Below are 13287 nucleotides of genomic sequence, written 5' to 3' on the forward strand. Positions count from 1 at the left end.
CTGAGATTACATTAATAATAATAATAAATATATTTATTTTACTATAATGTCAGACTCTCAGAGCTTCATTCAAACAGCTCAGAAGAGGCTCTGAATGTTAAAGCGGCTGAGTGCAGCCCTGACATTATATATTATGCTTGGACGTGTGAGTTCCTGCAGTTTGTGTTTTCATGCTTCGTTATCAGACTCAGCAGTCGTTTCTTTACTTTAAGCCACATTCCTCACGTCCTGTTCTGCTCCGAAACTCCCGATAAACTCAGAGGTGTTTTTATTCCCACCAACTCTGACGGAAACGTTCCAAACGGATCAGACTGGATGTTCCTGAATCCTTCACCTCCCGAGCTTTAACCTCTTATTCATCGGTGTGTTAATGTAACACGTGAGCACAAGTTTAAGTCTCAGAACTTACACGTGATCCGCTTTTGAAGAGTTTGGACAAATATGGCTTTTTAAAATTGCCTGAAATACCACCTCATGCCACCTCTTGCGAAGTTTTTCTTAAATTGTGTTTCCATTGGCCGTATTTTATATTTGCAGTTTCAATTTGCGCAAGTTTAAGGTTGATGGAAACCTTCCTAAAGAGACGCCTGCGAAACTGCAGACCGCTGTCAGAGACCAGCGAACAAAAGCACTTCTGCTGCATTTCCAGCAGCTTTTTAGGCATGAAAAGAGGTTGTTTATGACAGAGACGTCGCTGCATATCTGCCGTTACAGTGCCACTAAAAGCAGGTTTTTACATTGAGACATTGCTGCGTTTCAGGCACAAAAAGCACTTTTTCTAACTAAAATATTGCTTTTCTTGCTGGGATAGTGACTGAAAAGGAAGTGGTTTTTGTGACCTTAGAGAGCAATCAGATCTGTGACAGAAGCCTGCCTTGTGTCACGTTCCAAACGCTGATTTGAGACATTGATTTAAGGTTACAGAAACGTACATTTTCATCTGGCAACTGGCACAAACGTGTGTGGATACAAATGTCCAAATACTTTAGGCCACATAGTGTAACATCCTTAAACCAGCCCCAGCTGGATTGTGGTGGTCTGCAAACCCATTTTGACTGATTACGCTCCGTCTGATCTGCACCTGACTGAACTGTGCTGCTGAGGACTCGACCTCGACCCCCGGACGTTTAACGGACGTTTAACGGACACCTGCACAATCTGATGCATCGCCAAGAGGTGTGAAACGTGCACACACAGCTGCAGTGAAACATCAGAGCCCCGGCTGCTGCACGCTGTGTGTGTGTGTGTGGGGGGGGCGATAAGCTGATGTAGAGACATTATGTCCATTTGCTGCTGTCCCTCATTATTCCGTGTCGCAGGAAATGGACATTATTTGCTTGTGCTCAGCCAGTGTGACAATCAGCGCTAAAGCTGCACCGCTCCAACGCCCACAGGAGATGAAATTCACCGCCTATCTGTGTGTGTGTGTGTGTGTGTGTGTGTGTGTTTGAACTCAGCCAATTTCCCTTTCAGATGAGCTCTTATCTGCGAGCGGAGGCAGAGTCAGCGCCCCTGTTCCGCCGCTTCACCAGGGGAAGAGACAGGAGGGAGGGGGCCACTTCCGCCGCCATATATGGGCGTGCTGGAATCCCCCCCCCCCCTGACAGGACAGCCCCTCTTTATTCAGAGCACGTCCGGCTCACACCGACGGGGTGGTGGGCGAGCAGGGAGGGAGGGACGGAGGGAGGGACGGAGTCATCACCGCCACCAGCATCGCCTCAGAGTGACGCGGCGGCTTTTATCGACGCTTTTCATTCACGCACGTGAGCGAGCTCGCAGGAAAAAAAACGCTGAGGAGCGTTCATTCACAAATATCAAGGTCAGGAGGAAAAAGAGATGCAAACGTTTCCTGTGCTAAGACACGACGTACGCAGGTGTGTCTGAATGTGTGATGTGCTGCAGAGCGTGCACCTGTGAGCGTGTGAGCGTGTGTGTGTGTGTGTGTGTGTGTGTGAGATTAAAGAGGATGCATCCTGCAGTGAGATGAAGGAGCATTTCACCTTTCAAGTCCAGGAAAAGCAAAAATAAATATGTGTAATGAGTTTTTCACACGACAGAAAAACTTCATGAAGATTTTTTAAAAATCCCCAAATCTATGAAATTAGGTTTCAAAATCGTGAAAAACTGAACAGAATTGTGTTCTCTATTCTGTGCTGCTGCTGAGTTAGCTGCTGACAAGAATCGGCACCCCAAGTCGCTCTCTTGTTCTGCAACTTGTTGGAGGCGTGCTCTTTGTGCTACTGCGTTAGCTGCTAACAAGAGTTTGTAGCTTCAAGTTGAAATGTCGTTTTTTTTTTTTTAGCTAATGAGTTAACAGCTAACAAGACTCATTCTGCATCTCAGGAGGTTGCATATTAACATGCTACTGAGTTAGCAGCTGACAAGAGTCAGTCGCTGGGCGTCAGCTCGCTCTTCTTAAAGGGCTGCATGTGTTTTGAGCTAACATTAGCTGCTAACAGGAGTCTGTAACCACGCAACAGCTCTTGTTCTTTGGCTTAGGGTGTGTATGTTACTGTGCTACTGAGTTAGCTGCTAACAAGAGTCTATAGCTGCACGGTGGCTCGTTCTTTGTCTCGGGGGATGTGTGTGCTTTGTGCTAACGAGAGTCTGTAGCTCTGTAGCAGCTCCTTCATTTTTATAGAGTAGGAGGATTTTAGGCTTTTCTGCCCGTCCTAATAAGGCGTGGACACATGAAAACAGGCGGTTTTACGTCACAGTTTCTCGTCTTTTCACGGGTTTTTAACAAATGTTTTGATATTTCTGTTTCTGATATTTAAAATGTGTTTAGAAAGAAATCAATTCATTTTGCTTTTCCCAGACTTTAACTCCGTCCCTCCTCCTCTCCGTCCCTCCGGTTCTCCTCAGATTACAGATTAAACGTCTCTGCTGCTGCTGCAGCGTGAGGAGCTGCAGCAGCAGCATCTTCCCCTCTCCTCAGTCTCTCCTAAACTTCAGTCCGATTAGTCGGAGAACAACAATGGATCAACGCTCTCGTCTCCGCTTTCATTTATTCTGTTTGGTCCTCCGTCTCTCTGCAGAGATCCGTCCCACTAACTGTCCTTTCATCCTGTGCCAGCCTCCTGCTCCCTGACAGCCTCCTCCTCTCCTCCCGACTCCCTGCAGCTCTGGTTAGATAACTTACAGATGTGCTAAAGGCTGCCGACGCTCTGCACGCGCACACACACACACACACACACACACACACACACACACACACACACACACACACAGCAGATGCCAACAGTTATGCTGTGTGACAGCTGAGAGAGTCGGCTGGTAACAGAGCTCAGGGTGAAATGTGGAAAATAAAAAGCACATAAGCACGTAAATGGCCAAACGTGCAAAAAACCTGTTTTTTTGTGTATAATTGACAGAAACCAGTGGAATATGTCGGGTTTGTGTACTGAAGCTCATGAGTTTTTTTAGGAGGACGAGATGTGTGTGTTTGCCATAAAGTTTATGGTTTTTTTGGGACAACAAGTGAAGCATATTGTGTTTGTAAACTAAAGTCCATGTGATTTTTGGGGTGATGAGTTGTGTTAGTTTAGTTCATGTAGTTTTGGGGGTGACGAGAGGAAACATGGCAGATTAAGTCTCTCAACAAAACATTTTAGATTTGAAACTTTTGTCGGCCACAGAGTTTCCATTTATGTGTCGCTCGCTTTGAAAGCGAAATCTTCAGTCTGATCTCGAGCACACAGCTGATAGCTGCGTGGTTTGTTTACATGCAAAAATAGAAATGCATATTTTTTGGATTGAGTGTGGACAGAAAGCTCCGATTTTTCAGGACAGTCAGGTACTTGTTTTCTGTTGGGACACGATGTCAAAGTACATCAGCTGGTAAAATTCGGTACGCCGTTCTGGTCCGACTCTTAATACCAAACTGTTTGGAACATTTTTACACCGAGCCAACCGCAGCTGACAAAACCAACGAGGCTTTTATGAATAAGATGTAAACGATTCTAAACGAGACCAAAACTACAACATTTAACGCAGGTTAAAGTGCACAACTGCACTGTTCCCCTCTTACATAACACAACCAAACATCCCACGACCCTGTCAGACGGCGTCACGGTGACGCTCGCCAACATCAAGGGCGCCCAGAGATCAAACCGCAGAGCGAACATCGGCCGCAGCCTGAGGATGAAGAAGATTCTGTGGGGACACGAAGCCGGCGACTAATCAGAGAGGAAGAATCAGCGGTTTGAAACAATCCTGTTGCAGAAATCCTGCCCGAGCGAGCGGAGCGTTTGGATTCACGAGCAGAGAGGCGAGAGTTTCACCTCAGACGACCTCGAACAAAAGGAAGACGCAGCAGAGCGGCTCCATCTGTCTGCACACGACACCAAAGCATCTTTTCATGGTGTGAAAGAGAGGAGAAAACATAGAGCTGAACCCTCCTCCTCCTCCTCCTCCTCCTCCTCTGCTGCACTCCATCTTTCCCCGAGCAGACGCCGTCTCTCACCTGCAGCTCTGCCTGCAGCCGTCTGCACAACACGCATCCAGCAGGCCATGAAACCAGATCAGCAGTGAAATATTAATGCAGCGCTGGCTCGTGTGCATAAACTGTATATGAGTTCTGTTGCCGCGTGTTGGAGAAATCAGCTGCTGACTGATTTTTGAAATGATAAAAAGCTCCGGAGGAGAAGAACTCGAGCAGATCGTCTGTGAGCGGCTGCGAGGATCAAGTGTTCGGCAGCGTTACTCACATTGGACGGCGATGCGTCCCTCGAGGACAGACAGTTTGGGCTCCACAGGAGCGCTGCAGTAGCCGCGTGTCACGTGAAAATATGACAATATTTACAGCGGCTCCGATCACTTGAGGACGCTCGCCAGTGACCATTAGCGAAACCAATACGCCGTTTCTGTGAAGCTTTTGTAAGAGACACGTGATTCAACAACTTCTGTTTTACAACCTTATTAAAGAAACGATTTAGGCCACATTTAGACGAGGACATCCTGACTAAAAACGGAAAGGTCTTCCCTTTGCATTTTTTAAAATCTGAAAACACCAGTAGTTGGTGGTGTAACTTTGAAATGACACACCACAGAAGAAGAACATGCGCCTGCACATAAAGGCGTTCTTCTCCAGAGCGGGGAGCATAAACGAACAAGAACACGATGGCGAACGCAGGAGAAACCACAGCTGTTGCTGTTGTTGTCCTGCTCGCCGTGCTGTGTTTCCAGATTGGAAATGTCAAACTAGCGTACCAGAGGATCAAAATGATCCTATTTTTAGAAAAAATATCGTACGCTCGCCACAGTTATGAGAACAAAAAGATTAAATTTATCACTTTAGTAAACAAGTATTCAAACGACTCACAGCGGCCAATTTATCGGTCATTAAGGCAATTTTGGATTTATCGGTCGCACATCGTACAGAGGGCAAAATTATTGTACAAATATGATAATTATCATACATCTGGCAACGCTGTCGCCACGGCTGTTTGTCTGAACCGTGAGGTGTGAAGTAATTGGTGCATTGCCGGCTCACGTTTGATCGGAGAGCTGCTGATGTGTGCACGAGCTCTGAGCAGACGATGGTATTTGCAGTAAACGTTTCGTTTCAGGTACGTAACGTCAGCCCACAAAGTAAAATCATTTTCTTGAAAGTGAGAATGTCAGATGTCTTTACTGATGAGGTCGGTCAGTGCTGAGTCACGGTGGTAGCGGACGGGTTTAGCTAACGTTGTCCGGCGTGAACCCGTGAAACGGCTCGCTTTAATCACTTTCAACGCGAATAACATCGAGATTGAACTCAAGAGATTGAAACACGTCTGAAACTAACAAGTGAGCAGCAGCGACTGATGTTACAAAGACCCTCAGGAGATCACATTTATGAAGGTTAATTATGTTTCCTGATGGTAGACACACACACACACACACACACACACACACACACACACACAGTACAAAGAGAGAAAATCAATAGATGGAGCAGCTGATCCGTCCAACACAATGTGCAGGCGGCCCCGCCCTGACACTCGAGCTTCATTCAACACACGGCGCCTGCAGCTCTGTTGGGATTACATCACTCGGCTGAATACACTCCTCAACAAACACACAGATGGTGCTTGTTCAGCAACCACAACAACCTGAGGACTTTAACACGCCGTCAGCGAGCGCGTCCAAACTTTAACTCCAGAGGGACGTCTGTCCTCACGCCTCAGTCCCACAGCTGAAGGGACGCTGTGATTCTGTGTCTGTGTTACAGACGGCGGCACGGTGCTGACAAACAGGCAAAAAACACACACAGTCGTGAGACACTGCCCACACACACACACACACACACACACACACACATTCATCCAGCAGTGTGAGTCATCCAAACATGACATTCAGCCTGCAGCAGGTCAAGGCTTCGCTGTTGATTCTCAGATATTATTTTCTGATGATAATAATAAAAAAAACGAAGAAAACAAACTGCACACGGAGCTGCTGGGAAATAAAATCAGAGACGCCTCGTCACGCTCACATCGATCCACCTGCACGACTAACAGGTGTTTCATCAGCGACATATCGCTGGACTCAGCAGGGGTCGTGACCCCAAAACAGCGATTTTAAACCAAAACATGAAGCTTTTCCAAACCATGAACATGACAACATTTTAACCCATAGACGGATTATTCAACAGGCCCACCAGGCACAGGACCAGGGGCCCCAAGTGTAAGGAGGCCCCTGGTCCTTAACTTGAAAAATGTCCCTCAAACAAACGTGCTGACCAGAAAGAGACACAAAACAACTACAAGGAGACATAAAATGAGTATAAAGAGACACATAACAACAACAACAGCAGCAACAAAGAGACACAAACTGACTACAAAGAGGCAAAATGCAACTACAAGGAGACACAACACGACCACAAAGAGACACAAAATTACAAAAGACATAAAATGACAAAAAGATGCATAATGACTACAATGTAAAACCACCACAAACTCCTGTATTTTTTCTGTAGGTAGTCGAGGGGCCCTTTGCACGTCTCTGCTCAGGGGCCCCGTCTCATGATCCGCCCACGCGTTCACCGCAGCGTTGCTGAAAGGTAAAGTATCAGCTACATAATAACGTATAAATGTAACGTACTCGTGATTTGCAGAAACGTACATTTTTCCGTTGCTGACGCTGAGTGACCGTCTGCAGTCGTAGGACGGATGACGCAGACTCACGTTTTTAGTCTTCGTGGTAAAAACACTGATATTTACAGACAGGCTTTAATGTCTCCGGCATCGGACTGTCCCCCTCTCTGTGCATCTGGATGCAGATTAAACACGTTTCCCAAAAGTCAGAGCTGCAGCGAGCCGTCTGAGCGCTTCCTGCCTCCTCGCTGTGACATTATGTTCCCGATCTGATCCTCGGCTCTGTGCTGCAACGGTTAATCGCTGACATTTCACCGTCTCTCGGAGGAGGAGAAACAGACCTGAGCGTTACCTAATGGGAGCTGACACCTCTGGGCCTCCTCGTCCTCCTCCTCCTCATCTTTAATGAATTAATAAAGAGCTGTTTAAACAGAGCCGCACACACGGCGCAGGAGCACCGGGGGGGCCATCACTGCAGCGCCCACCCACCACCTCCTCTACGGCCTCCTACAACCAGCACCTCCTCTACGGCCTCCTACAACCAGCACCTCCTCTACGGCCTCCTACAACCAGCACCTCCTCCCTCCTGCTGGCTCCGTAATGAAGCAGCCTGCTGATGGCAGGAAGATACCCCACTGCTGCTGCTGCTGCTGCTGCTGCTGCTGCTGCTGCTGCTGCTGCTGCTGCTGGTGCTGATGATGATGATGATGAAGATGATGATGAAGATGATGCATTTCTGCACGCTGGCATTTTTATTCTCGAGCAGTCTGCCTGACAACAAAAGCTCAGCTCGTCTTATTGGTTACGTCTCTTTTCCAATTAATCTTTAAAAATCATCAGCTGGAAAATAATGTACCTTTTTCTAAATAAACCACTGAACCACTTGAAGCACGACAACATTGGCTTCATTTTAAAATTAAATTATTAAATCTAAATTAAATTAAACATGGGAAAAAGGCAATGAGCAGCTATAAAAGAAATGTGCTGTTTGTGCATTTGCTGATGGTGTTTGTTTATATTTGTATTCTTATACTGCTGCTCTATAAAATCAGTTAGATGTTTCAAAAATGTGATTTCTCTCTGCAAAATCATTTTAAATATTTAATTATAATATTTAGAAATATCTTTTTTTGCAATTTGCAGAACATTTATTACCAACGTGCTCATTGCAGTTACATTTTTTTCAAATCAATCTAATTTTCTCAGCATCATTCAGAGGTTTAAATGCTTGTGAAAATGTGTTTGAAAGCAGCACAGGAAAACGGATGTGGATCCAGATGTTAAAGGGTTAATCTGTCATCGACCGATCATTAAAAACACATTCACACTAATGCACTTTCATCTTCCTCCTCCTCCTCCTCCTCCTCCTCATCGGAGTCTTTTCACAGAAACTCTGAGTGTGTTTGTGTGTTTTCATGCAGCTTAAAGTGGCTAAAATGACTCCTGAGTTCTCATGTCAAGTGACACCATCCTGCAGCCGTGAACTCCTGCTGACCCGAACTCCTCAGTGAGCCGCCGCCGCCCCCTCCTCCTCCTCCTCCTCCTCCTCCTCCTACTCCTCCTCCTCCTCCTCCTCCTCCTGCTGCTGCTGCTGCTACACCTCCTCTGAGTCAGGAAGCTCAGGCTCTGAGCGAGCGCTCTCATGGAGGCGGGTCGAACTCACATAAAGGAAATCTCTTGTCGTGCTTCCACTGCTGAAATCTAGCTCACCTGGAGAGATGCCCTGAGAGAGGGAAACAGGAGTAACACCCCCACCTCCTCCACCTCCTCAGCCTCCTCAGCCTCCTCTCCTCAGCCTCCTCAGCCCAACCTCCTCAGCCTCCTCAGCCTCCTCAGCCTCCTCACTCTCCTCAGCCTCCTCCCCTCCTCAGCCTCCTCACTCTCCTCAGCCTCCTCACTCCTCACCTCCTCAGCCTCCTCACCTCCTCACCCTCCTCACTCTCAGCCTCCTCAGCCTCCTCAGCCTCCTCACTCTCCTCAGCCTCCTCACTCTCCTCACTCTCCTCAGTCCCCCACCTCCTCAGCCTCCTCACCTCCTCAGCCTCCTCACTCTCCTCACTCTCCTCAGCCTCCTCACTCTCCTCAGCCTCCTCACTCTCCTCAGCCTCCTCAGCCCTCCTCCTCTCCTCAGCCTCCTCACTCTCCTCAGCCTCCTCAGCCTCCTCACCTCCTCACCTCCACAGCCTCCTCAGCCTCCTCAGCCTCCTCACTCTCCTCAGCCTCCTCACCTCCTCAGCCTCCTCACTCTCCTCAGCCTCCTCACTCTCCTCAGCCTCCTCAGCCTCCTCACTCTCCTCAGCCTCCTCAGCCTCCTCTCCTCTCCTCAGCCTCCTCAGCCTCCTCACTCTCCTCACTCTCCTCAGCCTCCTCACTCTCCTCAGCCTCCTCAGCCTCCTCACTCTCCTCAGCCTCCTCAGCCTCCTCAGCCTCCTCACCCTCCTCAGCCTCCTCACTCTCCTCAGCCTCCTCAGCCTCCTCACTCTCCTCAACCTCCTCAGCCTCCTCACTCTCCTCAGCCTCCTCACTCTCCTCCTCCTCAGCCTCACCTCCTCAGGCCTCCTCACCTCCTCAGCCTCCTCAGCCTCCTCAGCCTCCTCACTCCCTCAGCTTCCTCAGCCTCCTCAGCTCCTCCTCACTCACCTCCTCACCTCCTCAGCCTCCTCACTCTCCTCACTCTCCTCCTCCTCACTCTCCTCACTCACCTCAGCCTCCTCACTCTCCTCAGCCTCCTCACTCTCCTCAGCCTCCTCACTCTCCTCAGCCTCCTCAGCCTCCTCACTCTCCTCAGCCTCCTCAGCCTCCTCAGCCTCCTCACTCTCCTCAGCCTCCTCAACCTCCTCAGCCTCCTCAGCCTCCTCACTCTCCTCAGCCTCCTCAGCCTCTCACTCTCCTCAGCCTCCTCAGCCTCCTCACTCTCCTCCTCCTCACCTCAGCCTCCTCCTCCTCAGCCTCCTCTCCTCACCTCCTCAGCCTCCTCAGCCTCCTCACCTCCTCAGCCTCCTCAGCCTCCTCTCCTCACCTCCTCACTCTCCTCAGCCTCCTCAGCCTCCTCACTCTCCTCAGCCTCCTCAGCCTCCTCAGCCTCCTCAGCCTCCTCACTCTCCTCAGCCTCCTCAGCCTCCTCACTCTCCTCACTCTCCTCAGCCTCCTCACTCTCCTCAGCCTCCTCACTCTCCTCAGCCTCCTCAGCCTCCTCACTCTCCTCACTCTCCTCAGCCTCCTCACTCTCCTCAGCCTCCTCACTCTCCTCAGCCTCCTCAGCCTCCTCACCTCCTCCTCAGCCTCCTCCTCCTCAGCCTCCTCAGCCTCCTCAGCCTCCTCAGCCTCCTCACTCTCCTCAGCCTCCTCAGCCTCCTCACTCTCCTCAGCCTCCTCAGCCTCCTCAGCCTCCTCACTCTCCTCAGCCTCCTCACTCTCCTCAGCCTCCTCAGCCTCCTCACTCTCCTCAGCCTCCTCAGCCTCCTCACTCTCCTCAGCCTCCTCACTCTCCTCTCCTCCTCCTCACTCTCCTCAGCCTCCTCAGCCTCCTCACTCTCCTCACTCTCTCAGCCTCCTCAGCCTCCTCACTCTCCTCAGCCTCCTCAGCCTCCTCACTCTCCTCAGCCTCCTCAGCCTCACTCTCCTCAGCCTCCTCAGCCTCCTCAGCCTCCTCAGCCTCCTCACTCTCCTCAGCCTCCTCCACCTCCTGCCTGCCTCTGCTGGAGATCATATTTTAAGAACTGAAGAATGGTTTTTTTTGGCTAAAGGGAGGGGCAAACAACTTTAAATGGCTGTACTTTCTTGCCATAAATTGCCAAAATTAAACCATTTATCATGACCAGAAAACTTTAAAAACTGTTGCTATTATTGGATATTCTTTTTTTTTCCTCAAATATTTAGAAGAAAAAAATTGACATTTATTTTTTCTTTGAAGATTTTTGCAATTTTTTTACTTGACAAAATTTTGGCAATTTTTCTTTCTTTAAAAAATTTTTATTTTTTATTCTTAAAAAATGTCTCTAAATGTTTCTCTAAAAACATGGCTATTTTGTTTTCTTCAAATTTATATATTTTTAATGAAAAAAAATTGGAGATTTTTTTGCTCTTAAAATTCATTAATTTTTTTTTCTGTTTAAAAACATTTGGGTTCTTGTTTTTTACATGTCTTTGGCAATGATTTTTCTGTATTTTTTTCTTTTTCTTTAAATTTTTTTCCTTTAAAAAATAATTGACTTCTTCACTCTTGATATTACCGTAGTTACCAGCTGCGTTACAAAAACCGCTGTCTGTTTGTGACTGTGTGCACTTCACCGCCTGCGCCTGCAGCGCTCTGTCTCTATACAAGACCAACCTCTGAAAGTGACGTTCACATTCATCACAGACATAAAAACACGAGAAAATAGGGCTCAGGTTGAAAAATACCAAAGTCACTCTTTGAAGCCTGAAAAACACACCAACGGCCACTAACATCCGACTTTAAATGTGATGAGAAAACCAGCGTTCACCTTCAGGTCACATGACTCTGCAGAGGTCAGAAATATTCATCACCTCCAGCTCTGATCAGCTGTGATGGAAACACGGCACTCACACGGCACTAATTTCAGCTCCTTAAGCAGCGAGACACAACAACGAGAAACCGTCCGTCTCCCACAAAACCGCTCAAACATCGAACCAGAGAGACTCAACCAGTCAGAGATAAAAAAGAAGAAACCACCGTGACATTTTCACTGGCCTCCATGCTGCTTTCTTCTGTTTACCAGCATGACACACACACACACACACACACACACACACAGAGAAAGGCACACTCATCTGCTGCAGAGCCGTGTACACAGCAACAATGTTAAAATGGTAAAAGCAGGAACATCTACTTAAAGTACCCAGTCCAGAAAAATATTCTTTAAAAGTATAATATATATATTTTTTTATCATTTCATCATTTTTTTCAATGAATAATAAATGTTTTATTTAAAATAAAGAGTTGCAAATTAATTTTCTGTCATAGGTGTTTAAATCTTTGAATATATATACATATATATATATATACATATACATATATATATATATATATATATATATATATCACCAATTTTACCATTTTCACCAATCAGATATAAAGACATGCTATTTTTTTTAATCACTAAAACTGTCGGATAAATGCAGTAAAAAGTAAAATATTTCCCTCTGACATTTAAAGTACAAATACCTTAAACTGAATCCAGTACTCTATTACTCAGTACTCTCTATTAGTTACATTCCAGCGCCGCTTGACCCATTACTGTAAAAATCGCATCATTAATCAATGAATCGATCCCGGTTCATTCCTCGATCACACGTGCGACCTGAGAAAGTGATTTAAGACGTCACCGTGTCTCCGATGTCTCCTGACAGCGTCAAACAGACTCAATAAATAACCGATTAACCGATAAAATGATCTGCTGTGCGTGAGAGCTCTGGTACCGAGCGGAGATCCAGCGTCTCACCGGAGAATGCCGGGAATAAACGATCAATCCGTCTCGTTAAATCGCATCAAAGTTGTCCCCTGCGTGTCCTCTACCGTCTGTCCCTCCCGGTGCAGGAGCAGCAGGTGTCCCTCCGCAACAAAAACAAACCGGAGCTCCGGTCTTACCTTGTAGACATTCTCCGTGATTCGGTGCACCTCGTCGGTCCGGGACATCCTTGTTGGAGCGTCGGTCAGAACCATAGACTGACGGTGAGGCTGACGGTAAGAACTGCCGGTAGGACAGAGAGGACACGGTGTCTCCGAGCTGCAGCTGTCGGCGGGGACACAGAGACAGGCTGCTCCGTCCGTGGGATCCCGGCTTTTATAGGAAAGTCCTCCGCTGCGCCCACACCGGCTCCCCACGCAGCCGTCAGTCCGCGGCGCTCCTCCGGTTGGAGCGCAGAGGCGGACTCACCGGAGAGGGGCGGGGCCGCGTTCACGGGCCGCGGGAAATAAGAGACACGGTCTGAAAACTGAGGACAAGGTCTGTTGGTATGGAGACAGATTTGTGTGTAGTTTTCTGTAAATATGAAACAGTTTACAAAAATACACAAGAAAGATTTGTAAACTCACCAAAATATTTTGCAAATAGAAAACAGATTTGAAGATTTACTCAAAAAAATTTAAAACGTTTTTTTTTTAAAACCTGAACTCTTTCAATGTATGTATTTAAATACATACTAAAGATACAATATGAATTAAATTCTTTAAAGAAAAAAATCATCAAAT

General features: G+C 47.4%; 1 protein-coding gene across 1 annotated transcript in view; it reads right to left on the reverse strand.

Annotated features, from left to right (window-relative positions):
- Positions 1–12950, reverse strand: part of LOC121959176 (brain-specific angiogenesis inhibitor 1-associated protein 2-like) — a 65334-nt gene extending 52384 nt beyond the window's left edge. Inside the window, 1 exon segment of the mRNA XM_042508387.1 lies at positions 12685–12950. Within this exon segment, the coding sequence (XP_042364321.1) occupies positions 12685–12759 (75 nt within the window). The 5' untranslated portion in view covers positions 12760–12950.
- Positions 12951–13287: the final 337 nt, after the last annotated feature.

The sequence above is a fragment of the Plectropomus leopardus genome, chromosome 19 (genome assembly GCF_008729295.1).
Source record: "Plectropomus leopardus isolate mb chromosome 19, YSFRI_Pleo_2.0, whole genome shotgun sequence".
Lineage (NCBI taxonomy): Eukaryota > Metazoa > Chordata > Actinopteri > Perciformes > Serranidae > Plectropomus > Plectropomus leopardus.